Here is a 19,569-nt window from a genome sequence, read left to right as displayed (position 1 = left end):
ATAATCCTAGCACTCAGGAGGTTGAGGCAGCAGGATCTTGAGTTTTATGTACCACCAGGGCTGGACAGCATAGCTGTCTCAAAAGAGAAAACAACAAAATAACAAACCTCATTTTCTGATGAACTACAGTGCTGGTTGCTAAGAGTAGGTTTGGTGAGTGTAGGTCTGTGTAGTCTAACTTGAATTTCGGAGTTCATCTTAAACAAGTGCCATATATTATGTTACAGGTCGAATAGTCTTTGTCAAAAATGCCAGGAACCAGAAATAGTTTGGAATTGGTGTATTTGCCTATGCATAACAAGATATTTTCAGTACATGACCCAAATTTAAATACAAAGTGCAATGATGTACAACTCAGAAGGCAATTTCACACAGTACTTTCAGTGAATCTGAATCTGACTATTCTACCATGTAGGTTAAGCAGGGTATCATCCTTTGTGCATTGTGTGTGCTTGTTATCACAGAACTATGGATTTTTCAGATGCTCAGCCTACGTAGAGAAACACTACAGCTTATAGAGAACTCTATGAAACTGTTTAACATCAAATATGATAATACATTTTAGTCTTAATAATTCACATAAATTTTATGTACTAAGAGTGGCTCACCTGTAAGTCTAGCTACTCAGGAGTCTGAGATCTGAAGGATCAAGGTTAGAAGCTAGCCAGGGCAGAAAAGTTCACAACTCCACCTCTAAAATAACCAACAAAAATCAGGGCTGGAGGCATGTTCAAGTGGTAGAGCACAGCTAAGCAAGCAAACTGAGGACAATTTTTTTAAAAAAAATCAAGGTGTACTCCATAATTCCGTGGAAATTTCCCAACAAATTCTATTATCATTGGCAGCTTTAAAGATTAAGACAAATTCTCTGAGAATTTACAAAAAGAGACATTAAAAACAAATATTTTGCAGTTACCAACTTAAAAATAAAAATAAGCATAAACTGAGTAAAAAAACCTTTATTTCATTGCCTTCTTTAAAATTACAATAAAGCAAATAGTCAATGTCAGAAGAGATAGTGACTATGTGTAGTAGTTAGTAACAAATTAACGGCAATACTGAAAACTTGAATCCATTTAAAAAATAGATGTTTTAGTTAGGTAATAATCAAGTTGAACTTCATCTTTGTAGATAATTAAACTTCCACTTGGCTTATACAATTCCATTCTCTCCAACTGGTAGCTGTGTAGGATTGAGTCCTACCTGCATCATTGATACGGCAATATCAAACAAATAGTCATAACACTCACACCTGTGAAAGAAAAAGCAAAAGGGACTGGAGGTGTTCACTAAAGTAGAATTTTCAACCCTAAACAAGCTCTCCTCCCTCTAGTAAGTTAACTCTGCCTTGTTTCTACTGCCTATATGTTTTTCTACTCCTAACAATTTTAGGACATCTAAAAGATTCACCTGCAACTGAACAAACACATTATATACTTTTCAGAAAATAATAATTTTAAATATACAGCCAGCTGCCGTTGGTTCATACCTGTAATCCTAGCCAATCAGAAAGCTGAGATCTGAGGATTATGGCTTGAAGCCAGCCTGGCAGAAAAGTATGTAAGACTCTTATCTCCAATTAACCAGCAAAAAGCTGGAAATGGAGCTGTGGCTCAAGTAGTAGAGCACTAGCCTTGAGCAAAAGTCCAAGGCTAGGTTCAAACCCCAGAATCAATACAGTAATTAATGAATTAATAGTTGTAAATAGTAAAATAGTGAATAGGATAATTAACTAAACTACAAAATATTAATTTACGATGCAGTTTGGCAATAAAATTCACATTACTTAAGATCGGTCTTTTTCCTCTTGTATTAGAGCTTCTCTAAATAATAGCTGATCCCGTAAATACTTTTAAATGAATGAATGAACAGTAAATATCAAGTACTAGAAATAATACAGACTATTTAAATTTAAACCAAATTTATCAATAAAACACAAAAATCAGACTTCAGTTTAAATCATAAAACGTATTTTGCATCTTTTCACATTCCAAGTGTGTTTTTGTATGTATACTTACATGGTTTTGGCCTTCTCCCATGTTTCTCCCCACACGTATACTCCATGGCGCCTGACAAGTACCGCACAAGAATCTGGGTACTCATTCATTGCCTGAGCCATCCGTTCTTTAAGGTCTTTCTCCTCAGGAGTGTTCTCAATAATGGGTACCACTAACATATCATCATACCTGGAAGATAAACAAGCATTTAATTCCCCACCAAAACAAATAACGCTATTCACGTACACAATTTGTAATTTTTCAAGTCGCCAATCAGATACTCTCTTTCCCTCTAGAAAGCCATTCCAAATTATGAACAAGATATTGCATGTTTTTCTGGGTATCTTGCATAAACATCTGCAGCAAAAGATACCACGGGAATTTGGCAGCATTCCTAAGTGGCAGAAATTTGTAGACTGAATCAAAATCTAACAAAGAAATCATCAAGATCACACAAGCACTTCCTTGAAGCATAGCAATCATAACATTTTTAACAGGAGATGGGAAATGATACATGTTAGAATCAGAAGTGTAGATGGATTAAAAATGGAACTATATATTGAGGAGGAATTTCCCAACAACATACAACCATTGTATTTCATCTCTGCAGCTCTCCAAAATGTCTTGAACAGAAAAACCAATAACTACCAGTGTGGCTGTGACCAGAACAAGAACTACTACGGGTATGATAATACCTTCAGGATATTCTCATATCTGGATCATTAAAACTTGTTACTTCCACTTTGCACTCAGTGTGACGAGATCAGAATGTAGTGATATTCAAGACAACATCTTAGCTACTAGTAAAATTAAGTCTATTCTTTTTATTTTTAACTGATTGGACAGTATTTTTAATAAGTTTTTATTGTAAAAATACTGTACAGAGGGGTTACAGTTACACGAGCAAGGTAATGAGTACAATTCGTATCAAGCATTGTTGCCTCCTCCTTTGTTTTTCCCCTACCATCCCTTTCCTCCCACCTCCACAACTATTCCCTCGCTCCCCACCCCCCATCCCCGGCCTAAATTGTAAAGTTCGTTTCTTCAACATAGTGTCTTGTACATCTCATTGTTGCAATGGGTCAACCTGTATCCCTATTTAAACATTTTGTTTATTAAATATATTTCAAAATTACAGTTTCATATGTCATGTAATGGGTACATTTTTAAGTCTATTCTCATTGGTTACGTATAACCAACCAAAACTCAGCCAAATTATCCTTTTTACATGAATTTCTCTCGCATTATTAATGTCACATCTGCCTTTCAACATCTCTGTAGTGAGTAAACTTAAAGAGTTCCACCTAAAGTGTTAATGGGACTTACTACATTAAGGAAGGAAAACACTAAATTATTTCCAACTGAATAATTATTTGGCTAACCAGCATATTATTGGTTTAGAGTTGCCATACTTTCACTTAGGTGAAACAAAAATAATTATAAAGTATTCTTAAGTATGGAAGGGATGAGCTGGTAAAAACTGGCCAGCAATACCACAATTCTACTTTTTCCTCTGGCATACAGTGAACAGTTAGAATATTTCCAGGTATAAAACAATTTCACAGTAAAGCAAGATCTGAGAGCTAATTCAAGGCAACTCCCTATTTCCCAGACAGGATACAGATCTCAACAGGTTAATAAACAGAGGCAGGTTAGTCCTGTGGCCCTCTGTGTTCTAGCAGTGTTTTCACTCTAGTACAGGCAGGCATGTTGTTTCCAACAGGTAGGACAATTATATGGATACATGCAGATACCTGTGACCTCACTTAGTAAAGAAATAAGAGTTTTCAGTTTGTTTTTTTTCCCCTGCATGCTGAAGATGGAACATCAGGCTCCATGAACAGTCAAGAGAACATCCTACCACTGTGCTACACTGATAGCTCCAGTCTTCTCTTTTTTCAAGATAGACTTCAAATGCAATAGAATCAAGAATACTAAAACTCCACCCTTTCTTACATCTTCCAGCTTTTGTTAACTCTTCTTTTGATTAGACTTTTGGGATTCTCCCTAGATAGAGATAAAAAAATCACTGCCTCCTAAACTATGATAATGTCCCTACCATTACTACTCATTACCTAATGAGACAAAAAATAAAGTTGTAAAGGCTATCTTAAAAACAAAACTTGGAGGGGCATAGTGGCTCACACCTGTAATCCTAGTCACTCAGGAGGCTGAGATCTGAGGATCACAGGACAGGAAAGTCCTTGAGATTCTTATCTCCAATAAACCACTTAGAAAACCGGAAGTGGTGCTGTGGCTCAAGTGACAGAGTGCTCGCCTTGAGCTGAAAAGCTGAGGGACAGGGCCCAGGCCCAGAGTTGAAGCCCCATGACTGACAAAAAAACCCAAAAAACAACAACTTGGTACTCAGTGGGAGTGCTTGCTTAGTATGTGCAGGGCCCTGGGTTCTGTCCCTAACATTCCTCCCTCCCAGAGTATTTATTCTTCCAAGATTCTGGAACATTTGAAATGATATATGAAATACATATGAACATATATGCTAGGTTATAATAAATATATTAGTCACTGGTTCCAATGGCTCATGCCTATAATTCTAACTACTCAGGAGGCTGAAATCAGATGATCACAGTTCAAAGCCATCCTGGAAAGGAAAGTTGGTAAGATTTTTTTATTTCCAATTAACTCATAAAAAAAGCCCTAAGTATCTAGGTGATTCAAGTGGTAGAGATCCAACCTTGAGTGTAAAAGCTAAGGGAGTGCCCTGGCCCTGAGTTCAAGCTCCAGCACTGGCACACGCACACATGCACGTGTACACACACACTCCTGTATATATTGTGCATAAAAATGTCCATTGATGCCATTCTTTTTTTTGGGGGGGGGTCCAGTTGTGGGGCCTGAACTCTGGGCCTGGGCACTGTCCCTCAGCTCTTCAGCTCAAGGCTAGCGCTCTACCACTTGAGCCACAGTGCCACTTCTGTTTTTTTTTCTTTTTGCTTATGTGGTGCTGCTGAGGAATCGAACCCAGGGCCTCATGCATGCAAGGCAAGCGCTCTACCACTGAGCCACCTTCCCAGCCCCACATTGATGCCATTCTTTAACCCATAATAGGCACTCTATTACACTCTGATCCTATCTCACCTTCCCCACATGCCTCTGACCTGTGTTTATTTCTTCTCCGTAGCAATCAAATGTACCTGAAACTCCCAACACTGACTAGACTCTTCTTTCAAGACCTAGATATGGAAATGGCAGAATGGGGCTATACTTGCTTTGGTATATATACCATTCATAATTAAAATACATAGTTTCTGTACACAGGTGTTCTCACAGTGCTGAGGGATACTTTAGGCACATAATAAATATGATGTGAAATCAAATGAAATTAATTTCCCAGCACACCAGTTTAAGCACATATTTTCCATTACATGTAGTAACAATAAGATATTGCTGTAAGAACACTTTAGTACAACTGGCATCCTCTTCTTCTAAATAAGGCCAGGGAAAACCAAGAAACTTTAGAAAATTATGAAGGGCAAAAGCTCAGAAGAATGCTACTGAATTCAAAGACAAAGCTTAGCTTGTATCTCAGCACTGGGACATGTTTGCTCATGACACTAAGAACTTAGATCTATGAATAATGGCTACATTTTTGTGGGCTGTGAGATTTATTTAAACTTATCTTTTTATTTTTTTATTTGTGTACTTTTTTATTGTAAAAATGCTGTACAGAGGGGTTATAGTTAACATGAACAAGGTAATAAGTACATTTCCTATTGAGCATTGTTGCCTCCACCTTTGTTTTCCCCCCTACCATCCTCTCCCTCCCACCTGCACAACTACCCCCCAAATCCCCATCCCCGAAGTTTTTGTTGCTTTGTATGCTCCTCCCCCACAGTATAACCCCTATTTTCACTGGATTTAAACTTATCTAGAAGGTCAATGTTCTATATTTAGCATCCATGCTCCCTTCCACACTTAAAAAAAAAATCAAGTTCTACTTAATGAATAGAAAACTTTCATAATTATGAAAATATTTTAGAAATACTAAATTAACTAAAAAAGAAGTCTCAACAGCAATCCTGGATCAGGCTTCCTGAAGGCGATATGAAGAACAGATCTTGCTCTCTGATCACCTCAATAAAGGGACTTAATTTTTCCATCTCTACAGAAATCCCAACCAAGATTTTTTTTTGACTTTCCTTTAACAAACATTTCATGATGCTATTAATGCTATTAATTTCCTAAGCCGGGGAGGAGGAAGAAGAAGATTTGTGTTGCTGACAAAGAGATCTAGACGAAGTATAATATTAAATGGAGTATTATTTAACCTAGATTCTACAGCATCTCATTATATGCATAAACAAGATCAGTTATCCTATTTATCAAAGAAAAAAAATTTAAAAAGGGAAATACCTATAATACCCTCCTGAGGTACATTTCTGTATTCCTTTAATCATCTCCTGATGTGTAATTTTAAATTCCTGTCCTGGGAAGAGAAGGGTGGCCATGACAGCAGCTTTGGAGTGAGTATGAATCACTGCACCTGCTCCTGAAGGAGGAAGAATACAGTCACATGATCAGTGAAGGCAAGTTATGCTTTTGAAAGACAAAATACACATCTACAAACTGACTGGGGGGGGGGGGTTTGAACAGCCAAGTAGAATGAAAGTGCCTGTTCTTAGTAGGTATTCAAACAATGTTAACTAAAATAATAATTATTATTATTATGATTTAGGGAGCCTTCTTTATTCTTTTTATGTCAATTACATTTTCAGCATACCTCTCATTGTGTAAGCATTCATAAAAAGAGGGGTACACTGGCTTTTTTTTAGCTTTTTAGATGCTGGAGGTCCACTTAGGTCCTGTTCATTTATATCACACACGAACATGTCTTCTGGCTATTTGAAGGAGAGAAAGAACACAAAGCTCATTATAATATCAATTAGAAATGTCCATCTTGCCTGTATGTATGCAATTCAGTATATGTAATATGTAGTATAATATTATAGCATTAAATACAATGATACTTTCCGGAATTTTGAAATAAAGCTAACTTTCAATTGGGATAGCTTTGTTACAATAAAATATCAATTAAATTGAGCCAACTGAGACCATCAACCTGCATAGCCCAACCTGATTAAGACAGTGTGATTAGGCTGCAAAAATTATAATCATTTTTGTTATAATTTAAGATTGCACTACCCACTTTTGCCCTCTACAGGCTGAAGGAGATGTCAAAACATACATTGGTTGCATATAAGGTACTTACACAGTAAAGAAAAGAACTCAATAATTACTCCACAATTTTTTTTTTTTTGGTCATGGGACCTGAACTCTGGGCCTGGGTGCTGTCCCTCAGCTCTTCAGCTCAAGGCTAGCACTCTACCACTTGAGCCACAGCACCATTTCTGGCTTTTTCTGCTTATGTGGTGCTGATGAATTGAACCCAGGGCCTCATGCATGCAAGGCAAGCACTCTACCACTGAGCCACCTTCCCAGCCCTCCACAAATATTTAATAATTACTTGACAACTGTTTGCTGATTACTCAAATGATCACAATGTAACCACCCTTCAGGACTAACAGAGTCTTTGAAGTAATTCCAGTTCACAAAACAATAGTCAAACAGAGAAGGATCCCTTTACTATACCTGAATCCGTTCTTTTTGCACTCCTGAAGGAGCAATGTAGATTTCATTGCTGGTAACACAAAAATATAAACATTGGTATTTATTTAATGAATTTTCTGCTTTTGCAGAAAACAGTATCCTTGCAGTCTAATTATCAACGCTCTTTATAAATCAGTCATACAAACAGCTAGCTGGTTAATTAAGGGCTTAGGCTACACAGAATACCAAATTATCTTAATAGTTTTGTGATGCTGGCAGCACAGCAAAACTTTGTTGCTTTTTTCTTTCACACTTTCATATATACTTCTTTTCATGATACAAAATCATTGGTAACCAGGGTTTTATCTATTGTGTGGAAATAAAAATGTATTTAATATATAAGATTTTCTTCAGCATCTCAAGACCTGAATAAGCAGAAGTTATCCAATCACATGTGAAATATTGTTGTTCTAAAGTCCAACTGGGGAACACATGTTCAGGCAAAGCATCACATTTACTTTTATGGCTTGAAAGCCTGTGATCATAAACTATGAAGTTCAGAGACCTCTGCTGGACAAGTTACAACATTAACACTGAAACTTTAAAATTGTTTCCTATTTGCAAAGTACATGTATGTTGGGAAATGTTTGGCAATAAAGCTAAAACAGTTGCAAAATGTAAGTCGTGCATGGTGTCTCATGTCTACAATCCCAGTGTTTGGAATGCTGGGGCAAAAAAAAATTATGAGTTCAAGTCCAGACCATCTTAAAAAAAAGTTGCATGTGGAAATCTTTGTTGCAGGATGTAGTATTGAAGGGAGCTGCTAAACTCTACACCAGTATTCTCAAACTTGATCTGCAGATCTGCAAATTAATTTCAAACCTCTTGGAAATTCTCTCTACCCTCAAAAAGGGTCCTTTGGCTCTCTGACCAGTTTCTGCTGCTGCCCAGCATACAAATGAGCTGCCACATAAATGCAAACCAAGGAAATGCCAGCACCTGGTGCCCTAACTTCTGCCACTGAGATGCAGATATAGGGATACTGAACAAATATCAAAGCTTCTTAGTAAAGATGAGGATGGTTTGCATTTAGTAGTCAAAGTTGGCCTACTAATAAACCTTTAGACTTGGAACTAACAAAGGTTAGTGAATGGAAGTCTCTTAGTAAATTATAGTGTAGAAAATCAATGACCAATAATATGATTGAAATCCAATGCACAGAAAGTACACACTTGATTATCTCTCCTAGGTTTGTTCTCTGCTGCACAGGATAATAGAGGAACATTCCTCGGGAACCTATAGAAATGGGAAAGAATCATCCAGTAAAACTCACCCTTTCAAACACCAGTGATCTATCAGGGAAGATAGTGTAGACATGTTGTAGTGCTATCACATAGGGAGAAATTGTATAGTTCTGGGAACAGCTAACTAAAATGCTGATAAAGAAAACCCAGCTACAAAATAGGAAAACCAAGGCAACTTGTTCTGTTTGTTCAAGTGATTTGTCATGCTAAGTCTGCTATATTTTTAAAATTAATGCCTATGCAAAATAGGCTCAAAGTTGGACTTCAATTAACTTTGGGTGAGAAAGATTAGCTAAATAAGTTTTAGACAAAAGCTCATTAATAATAAAGAAAGAGTTGTATAAAACACAAATACAACAGAGCTTTTATTTCTGGAGGGAAACACACCAAAGACTAAAGTGAAATATGTTTGATATTGTATGCCAGAGATAAAAAGCACTTTGAGGAGCTGGGAAGGTGGCTCAGTGGTAGAGTGCTTGCCTTGCATGCATGAGGACCTGGGTTCTATTCCTCAGCACCACATAAGCAGAAAAAGCTGGAAGTAGCACTGTGGCTCAAGTTAGAGTGCTAGCCTTGAACTGAAGAGCTGAGGGACAGCACCCAGGCCCAGAGTTCAGGCCCCATGACCAACAAAACAAAACAAAAACTTTGAATTTCAAGGTATTATGGGCTGGAAGTAACTTCTCTCTACTTCCTGTTCTTTCACTGTATGGTAGGCAGGAGAACAAAACTCAAGTTTATACTATGCCTATGTTTACTTGGTTCAATTTTTAGTTGTTCTCTGGTCTTTAAAAAAAAGTCATTTAGGTATTATTAAGTTTCAGTGGTATGAGATTATTAACTGTAATCTTAATCAAATACAACAGGATCAGTATCTTTGACACCCATCTACATTACATGTGAAAAATAGGTTATTCTAAATCATAGGCTGAGTAGCCTGGAATTACTGTGATTACTATTGTTTTCTGGGTATCTCATTTCCTCTTGGTTTAACTCATTTGTAGATCTTAAGCTGTCTTTTATATACATCTAGGTACCAAACACTAAGAGTGTAACCTAGAATGGTGTAAGCTAGACTTAAGATCAATCAGCTGACTGTATTCCCAAAGTGCTGTCTTTATTATTTGGGAAGCCTAAGTTTTTGGGCTGACACCTCATTCCAAGTTCATCTGTCCAAAGAGACAAAGCGAAACTATCACTAGCAACATGATATTGCTGGAAAAAAAAACCAGTTTTGTGGGTTCACAATATTTTATTTCAAAACATCCACTTTATTCAGTGAAGCCTGCATTTTGAGAGCCTACACAGATGGCCATGAAACTATGGCTTTCCATGTACTGCCTCCAGGAGGAGCTCCTGACACATTGAGACTATGTAAACAGAGTTCTAACTGACTGCAATGCTATAAAAGCCATAGCATTTTAAAAGATGTGCCAGTAAGTTGTTTATGATGCCACACACAATCAGAGTGGCCTGCTAGAAGGAACTGTCCTTTATAAGGTTTGTTTAAAAAAATTGTTTTTTGACTTCTACACCCTCCCCAACTTCCATTGCCCTCTGGTGTATTTTGTATTTTGGTGCTGATACCAGGGCTTAGAGAAAGTGCCTCAGGATTTGTCTGCCTGGAATGGCTTTAAACTATGATCCTCAAATCTCAGTCTCCAGAGTAGCTAGGATTATAGCCTGAGTCCCTGCTCTCTTTTTTTTTTTTTCTTCTGGTCCCCTAAAGAGTCAATTAGAGCCAGGCACCAGTGGCTCATGCCTGTAATCCTACCTACTCAGGAAGCTGAGATCTAAGAATCACGGATCAAAGCCAGCATAGGCAAGGAAAATCCAGGAGACTCTTATCTCCAACTAACCACCAGAAAACAAGAAGTGACACTGTGGCTCAAGTGGTAGAGCACTTGCCTTGAGCTGAAGAGCTTAGGGACAGCGCCCAGGTCCAGAGTTCAAGGCCCAGAGTTCAAACCCCACAACCAAGTTCAAACCCCACAACCACCACCAACAACAACGAAAGTTAGAAATGATTCTTTTTAGCTTATTTTGGTGAGGAGCTCTACTCCATTTGTAAAAAAACTATTTCCTGCACATAAAATCTTTTAAAAGAAAAAGAGTAGTTAACTAAAGGCAACACTTAGAACATAATTAATTATGCAATAACACAGCAGGGACATCAATTCAACTTGTAAATGAGTAAGTATAACAAAAGTAAACTGCTGTTAGGATAGGGTTTATTTTGAATAGACCAACATGAAAGCTTGCACAAGGCTGAATCGACACAGGAGCACCAGGCACAGATGGATATACAGATCTACTAAGTACAACAGCTTATTGGGTCTCTGAGTGCATCTTTCAACCCACAACTGTGCCCATTGCTGGCTAAGAGCTTTCTTGCTATTTCCCATTGTTCAAGTAATATTTCATGAGCCATTTGGTCATTTGAAGCAGATGAAGTTACCATGGCCTTATCTCATGGTATACATCCAATTCAAAATTTTTTGATTTTATTTTTACAGTCCATTTTTTTTAATGCAATGCAACCTCTTTGGAGGGGGAGCATTAGTATATGTATACTTATTAGCATGTAAATATATTAAAAATCCAATTTTGCTAATGAAAGTGATTTAGGCTAAAGAAATAAAGCAATGTCTCTCATTTTATTTTAGAAATTCTTGAGAGGATGAGACGGTTATCTTTATTTTAATTGTTGGCAAGGTATCTATTCCTCATCTTTTTGAAAGAAAGACGTTGACTAAATCTAATCAACAATTTAAAAAGTATTCATTCTTTCTGCTTCAAGTTAAGTTTTGTGCCATATTTTGTCTTTTAAAGAATAATGATCTAGAGGTGATATGTTCATTAATAAGAAAAACTTGTCAGGTGCTGTTGGCTCATGCCTGTAATCCTAGCTACTCAGGAAGCTCAGCAGCAGTTCAAAGGCAGCCCAGGCAGAAAAGTCTGTGAGACTCTTCTCTCCACTAAAACTACCAAAAAAGCTGGAAGTGGCTCAAGCGGTAGAGTAGTAGCCTTCATCAAAAGTAGACCATGAGGGCAGATACTGGTGGCTTATGCCTGTAATCCTAGCTACTCAGGAGGCTCAGATTTGAGGATCACAGTTAGAAGCCAGCATGGGCAGGTAAGTCCATGAGACTCTTATCTTTAATAAACTACCAAAAATGCTGGAAGTGGAGCTATGGCTTAAAGAGGTAAAGTACTAGCCTTGAGCAAAACACACCTCAGGGACAGTGCCCAGGCCCTGAGTTCAAGCCCCAGGACTGGCACAAACAAAGAAAAAAGAAAGAAAGAAAAGAAAAGAAAAAGAAAAAAAGAAATACTTGCTTAGAATAGGTTTAGAATTGCTTTCTTAAAGCAACTTTGGAGCTTCCTTTTAACTTAATAAAGTAACTTTTAGAATTTTTAATAGTTAATAATCTCAATATTTTAAGGTGATTTTAAAATATGTAACTGGCACACTGATACAATCTTGTCCACCTATACCTTTTATAATTCCAGACATAAGAACATACTTAGAAAAATGAAATTTAACTTTGGTATTCCAAAAGTAAAGGACCAAATTACAGATTAGAAATTGTAGTTCTTAAATCCTTAGGAATTTACTATTGTAAATAACATCAACACATTGTTTTCATTCAATTCTGTAAATATCCTTTTAAGCAATTTATTTACTTCTATTTTCTTCTGGGTGATATGTTTGAACTCAGGGCTTCATACTTACTAGGTAGACACTCTACCACTTGAGCTATTCTCCTATTCTTTGTTGCTTATTTTTTTGGACAGGATCTCACATTTTTACTTGTGGTATTGGCAAATGTCTACCTAAGCCTTCCCTGTAGATTAGGATTATAGGTGCTTGTTTGTTAGTTGGGAGTCTCACTAACTTTTTACACAATCTCTGCTTACTGAGTAGTTGGGATTACAGGTGTGAGCCATCACACTCAAACCAATTTGACCATTTAGAATGAAATGCTCTCAGTATCACACACAACTAGTTAGCAGCTACTTTTTGGCATACTGTACCACAAGATAGGCTCTCTGTTGTCTGCTCATGAAGGGGAATTGTTGGTGATAAAATCAGAAACTTACCCATGCTTCAAGCTAATTCCTCCTCCAGTTCCTGTGACCCAGCCCAAATGGTAAAACTGTTTGCAAAGTTCTGGGATCAGGTATCTCGGATGTTCCTTGTCCTGCAATAGAAGATAATGATTTTTTTTTTTTTTTGGTCGGTCGTGGGGCTTGAACTCTGGGCTTGGGCGCTGTCCTTGCGCTCTTCAGCTCAAGGCAAGCTCTCTACCACTTGAGCCACAGCGCCACTTCTGATTTTTTAGTGGTTTATTGGCGATAAGAGTCACGGACTTTCCTGCCCGGGCTGGCTTTGAATTGTGATCCTCAGATCTCAGCCTCCTGAATAACTAGGATTACAGGCGTGAGCCACCAGTGCCCGGCAAGATAATGATTTTTTAACACAGACATTATTTCATCAAGTAATTATTCCCAGCTGGCACATCTAAAGCTAAGAAAAGGTGCAGTTAGGGGAAAAACAATTACAAGCAGTTTGTTTTAATGTTTAAAAAAAGGATTTACTAGCTAGGTGTGCTGGTGTACACTTGTAACCAACTATATGGGATTTGCCAGGGCAAACATTAGTTATATCACGAAAACAAAAGGGCTGGGATGTGGGTCAAGCCACATCAGGCAGGAGGCACTGGTTTAAACTTACCCCCTACCAAACAAACAAAAACAATGTATTTACTACATCAATGGCAGCCTGAGATTATGTGGTACAGGACAGTGGAGTCCAGCACTATGGAATAGACTCCAGGAAAAGGCAGATATGAATATGCTTGGTATACATTACAAAGTATCTACTGAATGGCTGAAAGAAAACAGAATCTCATCCTGCAAGAAACACAAGTTAGCATGTCCAGAAAGTTACTGTTATGCAAAACACCTTATAAAAAAGGCAGGGGATAACTCCAGATCCTCCTGCCTTAGCCTGTTAAATGCTAGGATTACAGGTGTGCATGTGTGTGTGTGTGTGTGTGTATGTGTGCGCATGCACGCACACGCGCGCACACCTGTGCATACCCTGGCACCCAGATTCAAATTTTCAAAAAAGCTAAAAAACTTGTTTTACCTGGGGACTAGTGGTTTATGTCCGCACGTTAGCTACTCAGGAAGCTGAGATTTGGAAGACGGAAGTTTAAAGCCATCTTGGGCCGAAAATATATGAAACCCCATTTCCAAAATAACCAATAAAAGTGTGCTTAAGTGGTAGAATGCCAAAAGAATAAGTATGAGTTTGAGTTCACACTCTGATACCAGAAAAAAAATGAGATAATTTATTGTTTTCTCTTATTACATTACATTATGAAATAATGGAAAATAAAATCAAGCAAATAACAAAATAACAAAAGCACGTAGGAACAATCACAATACTTGGTGAATCCATTTATACAATGATACATGTTTTGGGAGCATACGCATAAAGGCAAGACAAGCATCAAATATTATGTATATATGTAACTCCAACAATTATGTCTGTAGAAAAAAATACAGCCAACTTCTCATAAAGACTATATTAAAATATAGTTTAAGAAAATGAAAATAAAATCAATCAAGTAGAAATACAATGAATTTCATTTTTGGTAGCATGATATGCAACCTGTGTTATTAAAAATAAGTAAATATGGTGAACTGAGAAGGTGGCTCAGTGGTAGAGTGCTTGCCTTGCATATATGAGGCCCTGGGTTCGATTCTTGAGCACCACATAAGCAGAAAAGGCGGAAGTGGTGCTGTGGCTCTAGTGGTAGAGCGCTAGCCTTGAACTGAAGAGCTGAGGGATAGCTCCCAGGCCCAGAGTTTAGGTCCTACAACTGGAAAAAAAAAAGTAAATATGGTAAATAAGTTATTTTTATAATTATTTTAACATAAAAGGTGGGACTGGTGAGAAAGCAGGGTTTCACAGAGCCATAAAGAAATGGGTGTGACACTCCCTTGGGAGAAACGAAGCTCCAAAGCCAAGATTTTCTGGAATGTGTTTTCAGCATTCTGGGGTCCCTGAGCTTCTGTTTTAACAGATATGAAAGTTATTAGAAACATAAGATAACATCTGTTATTTGATTAAAATGAGGACTTCTAATAGACAGTGCTCATATAAGCTACAGACCCCAATGGACTATACTTCTGGGAACAGGTGTCGAGAAGCAGAAAAGCATAGCATGGGAGCAGGCTTTTATCAGCTTGGCCCTGGGTCAAGGGTGAGAGTCCAGAGAAGGATCATCATTTTGGGGACTGAATTCTTGGTTACTTATCTGGATACATAAAATTGTGTTAATTCCCCAATTTACTGCTAACATTCTATATATTTTCAATTATTATAAAAATGAATTACAAAATATAAAATTTGGAATATGGAAATCTAGGGAATTTTGTAAAGATTTGATGAACACAGCAGACTTAAAGTCAAATTCGTATGATAACAGTCATTGCTTGGGTGACTTGGGGGGGGGGTCTCAGCTTACTCATGCATAAAATGAGAATGCTGAAAGGAGCAAAATGATGTACAATGGACATAATGTCCCAGCACAACACCATTTCAGAATTAAACACTGTTGAATTAAAAAGAATGTTCTCATTACTAAAATTAATAAACAGACATCTCTGATCTTCCCTTTAAGAAATCTAGCCAAAATTATGCCTGTTCCATAAGTAATTTGTTATTTCCTTTTTTTAGAGACACAAATGATATTTTAATTATGGATTAAAATACAGCTAATGGGAAAACTGCAATTTCCCCATCCTAAGAGTGAATTTGCACAGTGAACTGCTACCATTGTAGACAATGGTCTGTTATTAAAGGTCTCCCTTTGTCTTTTCTAGTACTGAGCTATCAGAGCAATTAGCCAGCTTCAGACTACAGGAATAGCAATGTTGTGGCAGCTGCTGTTAATACAGTCAGTCATTCATACCCACAAGCAAAATTACAATTAAAGGAAAATCATCAGTTAACAGACACTCAGAGAGATACATTTGATCAAAGTGAAGTCATTTAAACTGTCTAGAATAAGAAAGTAAATGTCAGAATGCATATTTTAACAGAATTGATGAGAAGGAAAGGTTTCATTGGTGTCTAATTCTTCCTTGATTATTACTGTTGCTTTTCTGTTATTAATTTCAGTTAGAATAATAATTTTGAAATATATGTAAAGATTAATTACAATCAACGATAGCTATAGGTTCTAGTGAGAAATGGATTTAAGAATCTTTAATAAATATTAAAAGTATGAATGCCTAGTTTTTAAATATTCTTTTGTATTGTTTTATTGTGAGAATACCATACAGAGGAGTTACAATTACATGGGCAAGATAATGAGTACATTTCTTATCAAGCATTGTTGCCTCCTCTTAAATATTCTTCTATATTTTCAATCTAGTTATTTAAAGGAGTCTCAGCCTTCATTGTCACCAACACACTTTCTCACAACACTGGCTCTAACTCCAGCCTCCTACTTTTTCTTTCAAGTTAAGAAAGTATTACACAGACCCAAGTAAAGGTTTTCTCAGGAATCTCTTCAAACAAATACAAAGTAAAAATCTGCCAGGCTGAGGATATGGCTTAGTGGTAGAGTCATCAGGAATCCTGAATTTGTACAGGGCAAAATTAGACAGTATCCTCAGGTAACAATAAATAGAATCTAACTGGACACAACTTGCAATGCTCTGGATAACAGTCATGTGCACAGCAGTCAGTGCTCTATAATTCTCAGAGTTGTAAATGATGTCATGTACCATCCATTGTCCTTTCAGCCTTTCACAGTTTTTCCTAACTGGCCTTTGGAAAGGGGCAGGGGCTGATTTTCTCTCTGTGCTTCGTGTTTCTTTCTGCACCATCTATTTCATTCTCTTCTTTGTTTTCATTGGTAATCTTCACAATGTCATGTTTACTCAAAAGCTTTTTCATTCCTTTTCCACTGTCACACTAAAAAGTTCTCAGTGAAGCACTGACTAGCAGTATAAGACATGAAGTCTGGTTTGGGCTCTGCCCCCTACTGGCTTGTGCTGAAAGGCAAAGTCAGTGGTACTGTCTGGGATCATTTTCCTCATCTTCATAATCTGGATTTGTGATTCATAGTCTTGTGAAATTCAACACCAGTAATTGTTCTCTCTTTTCAATTTTAGGAAATGGCATAAAATTGCCAAGTTATGACAATTCTATTTAACTGTCCACCATCACCTTTTGCAAAAGGTTTTTAACATAAAATGAGAATAATGTCAGAATAAAAGGCTACCAAATTGAATTCTATGAAACACATTTTCACTGTCTTCATTTTTTTTTATTCTGAATAGAACCAGTGAAAATTCTCCCAGGGACTGACATTACTTTTTCCTTTTTGTTCTCCTTGGCTTTATTTTCTTCTAATCTATTTTACCGGTATCTTCCATAAGCATTAAAGGTACTATTTTTGATTACTGAATTGTTTCTCAAACCATCTAAATCATAAACACCACCTCCTGTTGAATCCCTTTGCCTCTGGCTTAATTTTTGAAGTGTTTTCTTTCACTAGTCTTTTACATAAGTCTCTCAGTTCCAGTTAATGTAGCTGTAGTAGTCAACTTACAAGACGGATCTTAATGATACCCACTGCCTGATACTCTTATGTATGGTCCTTTCGCTTTGTACCAGTGTTGGTATGTATGAACTAAAAACTACAGCAGAAGTGACAGGATCTTCTATTTTGATCTCTTTCACCCCTGGCCCTGAGAATAATCAGCTTATGCATGTAATGTCTGGCCATGCAGGCCCTGGCTTTTCTTACCTCTTTGCTAAGTCTCCGCCCAGTACCTGTGTCACCTAGGCAATTGGCACACGTGGAGACAGTCACTTCCCCCTAAGGGCCGCTCTCCCTCCCCACCCCACCCCCATCAGAGGGAGGGAAGGTCCCAGGCCCTGAGGTCACATCACATCTGGTGTGGCCACATCTTCCCTCACCTGCCCCCACCCCCTTCCCTACTTAAACCTAGGCTGGACCTCAGCTCCCCACTTCAGCCATGTGCTTCTCCATCAAGCACAGCTGGGCAGCAGTTCAATAAAATGATAAACTTCTCTTCCTGCCTGAATACTGGGTGGTGTTCTCTTTATTGGCTACCAAATTAAACTTATTCAATTTACCTAACTACGAAGAAGGCATTTGGTGAGGAACTGAGGTTGAAGCCAATGACCAGTGAGTAACTCCGGCCCTTGGAGCTCAGTTGAGTGAGCCTGGATGCAGATTCTCCATCTGCAATTAAACCTTGTGTTTGTAATCCTAGCCTGATGGGCATCGCTTGACAAGATCCTGAGCCTGAACTTGAGCTGAGCTATTCCTGGATTCCTCATCCTTAAAGAAGGTGGGATAGAACCAATATTTGTAGTTTAACTGTAGAAGATAGTTTTTTTAAAGAAAATTGAAAAAAATTAATAAGTGGCAAGAAGGAAACCAGAGATTTGGAGGGAAATAGCAGGAATCAACGTTGTTTAAGAAGGTTGAGAACCTACGATGGAAAGGATGTGAAAAATCAAGTTGTGTGAGGAATGTGGGCACACACGAGTTTTGTGTTGAGAAAGCACGTCGTTCATCGAACGTGTGAAAGTCTTGGAATGACAGCGTTTGACAAGTTGCCTAGAGCAGAGAGATGAAGTACAGAGAGAAGTGCAAAGACTTTGGGGGTAGGGAACAGATCATGGAGGGGTTTGAAAGCTAAGCTGACCCCAAGAACCATCTACCAGAAAGGAGTGAATAGATTCTGTAGAAGAGACAGGGAAAGAACTGACTTTGAGAGGTGAGTAGCCGGAGATCCTGAACACTAGTAAGAAGATCTGGGTTGTTTCCCGCTATCAAAGGAGAGTGTGGGCTTATTTTCTGGCAGAACTGTTTTCAGGCAGGAAGGTGAGGAAGTCCCGGTGCCCCTGGGCTGAGTGACAGAGTGGGGGAAGGTAGTAGGAGATGTGTATGAATAGAAAAGAAGAGCTGTAAAGTTAGTGTCGTGGTTGTGGAACACTTAGGACAGCCTAAGGGCGCATTTCCTTTTGGAATCGTTCTTATGATCGTAACCAGTCTAAAATAGTGCAGACGAGGAACAGTTGAAAATAAGAACCAGAGGCTCAGTGCTCCACCTCTACTGGGGGTGTCCCGCGATCTCTTCCCGAGAAGCACCCACATAAATGGCCCAAACGCTTCCCACGTTCCGTTACTTGTCCCCTTTCGGAATTTGGGGCCTCTAGCGCCCTCGATCGCCCAGCAGGGACCCCAGGGGGGGCGGGGACCGCGACCTGGCAAGGCACCCAGGTGCAGAAGCACCCGACCGCGCGCGCCCTTCCCAAGCCTTCCACCTCCCCCAGCCCCCTGCATCCAAAGACAAGGTGCTCGCAGGGGTACCCGCCTCTACCGGTGCCTCTCCCTGCGCGCCGCATCGCCGAGAGCAGCAGTCTCCCTCAGGAGCAAGGCAGCCAGACATGGTCAGGACCCGGAGGATGCGCAGACCCCCACAGCAGTTCCCTGTTACTCCCGGCCCTCCACCTGGATTAAAGTGGCCAGGCCACCAAGGCAATCAGGCGAAATTGCGGGCAGCCTGAGGGTGGGGCTGACGGGGCAGAGGCGGGGTCTGAGAGGACCTCTCCCATTGGTTGAGCCTGCGGTATT

General features: G+C 38.6%; 1 protein-coding gene and 1 non-coding gene across 4 annotated transcripts; both read right to left on the bottom strand.

Annotated features, from left to right (window-relative positions):
- Positions 1-265: 265 nt before the first annotated feature.
- Apip (APAF1 interacting protein) lies at positions 266-19,478 on the bottom strand. 3 transcript variants are annotated; one of them, XM_070032604.1, is made up of 7 exons: positions 19,310-19,478; positions 12,974-13,074; positions 7,608-7,656; positions 6,739-6,856; positions 6,372-6,507; positions 2,019-2,186; positions 266-1,252 (listed from the first exon to the last, which is right to left on the bottom strand). In XM_070032604.1, the coding sequence occupies exons 1-7, from the start codon at positions 19,382-19,384 to the stop codon at positions 1,153-1,155; spliced, it is 747 nt and encodes a 248-aa protein (XP_069888705.1). In that variant the 5' UTR covers positions 19,385-19,478; the 3' UTR covers positions 266-1,152. The 3 variants fall into 3 exon arrangements, with proteins under 3 accessions (XP_069888705.1, XP_069888706.1, XP_069888707.1); XM_070032605.1 differs by having other exon boundaries at positions 19,316-19,478; XM_070032606.1 differs by lacking the exon at positions 7,608-7,656 and adding an exon at positions 14,617-14,763 and having other exon boundaries at positions 19,316-19,452.
- Positions 4,958-5,025, bottom strand: Trnaa-ugc (transfer RNA alanine (anticodon UGC)). The gene has a single exon. It is a non-coding gene; the product is annotated as a tRNA-Ala (tRNA).
- Positions 19,479-19,569: the final 91 nt, after the last annotated feature.

The sequence above is a fragment of the Dipodomys merriami genome, unplaced genomic scaffold (genome assembly GCF_024711535.1).
Source record: "Dipodomys merriami isolate MVZ:Mamm:240054 unplaced genomic scaffold, mDipMer1.0.p SCAF_21, whole genome shotgun sequence".
NCBI classification, from domain to species: Eukaryota; Metazoa; Chordata; class Mammalia; order Rodentia; family Heteromyidae; genus Dipodomys; species Dipodomys merriami.
The sequence above is the reverse complement of the archived record's forward strand: the minus strand, read 5'-3'. Positions and strand labels throughout refer to the sequence as shown.

Bases quoted from the DNA above. Each gene is read 5' to 3' on its own strand.
- Apip (XM_070032604.1), bottom strand. From the start codon at position 19,384: ATGTCTGGCTGCCTTGCTCCTGAGGGAGACTGCTGCTCTCGGCGATGC. The intron at 7,657-12,973 runs GTAAGTTTCTGA...TTGTGTTACCAG, and splicing joins GGAATTAGCTTGAAGCATGG to CAATGAAATCTACATTGCTC. The intron at 2,187-6,371 runs GTATTTCCCTTT...TTTATCTTCCAG, and splicing joins ACCTCAGGAGGGTATTATAG to GTATGATGATATGTTAGTGG.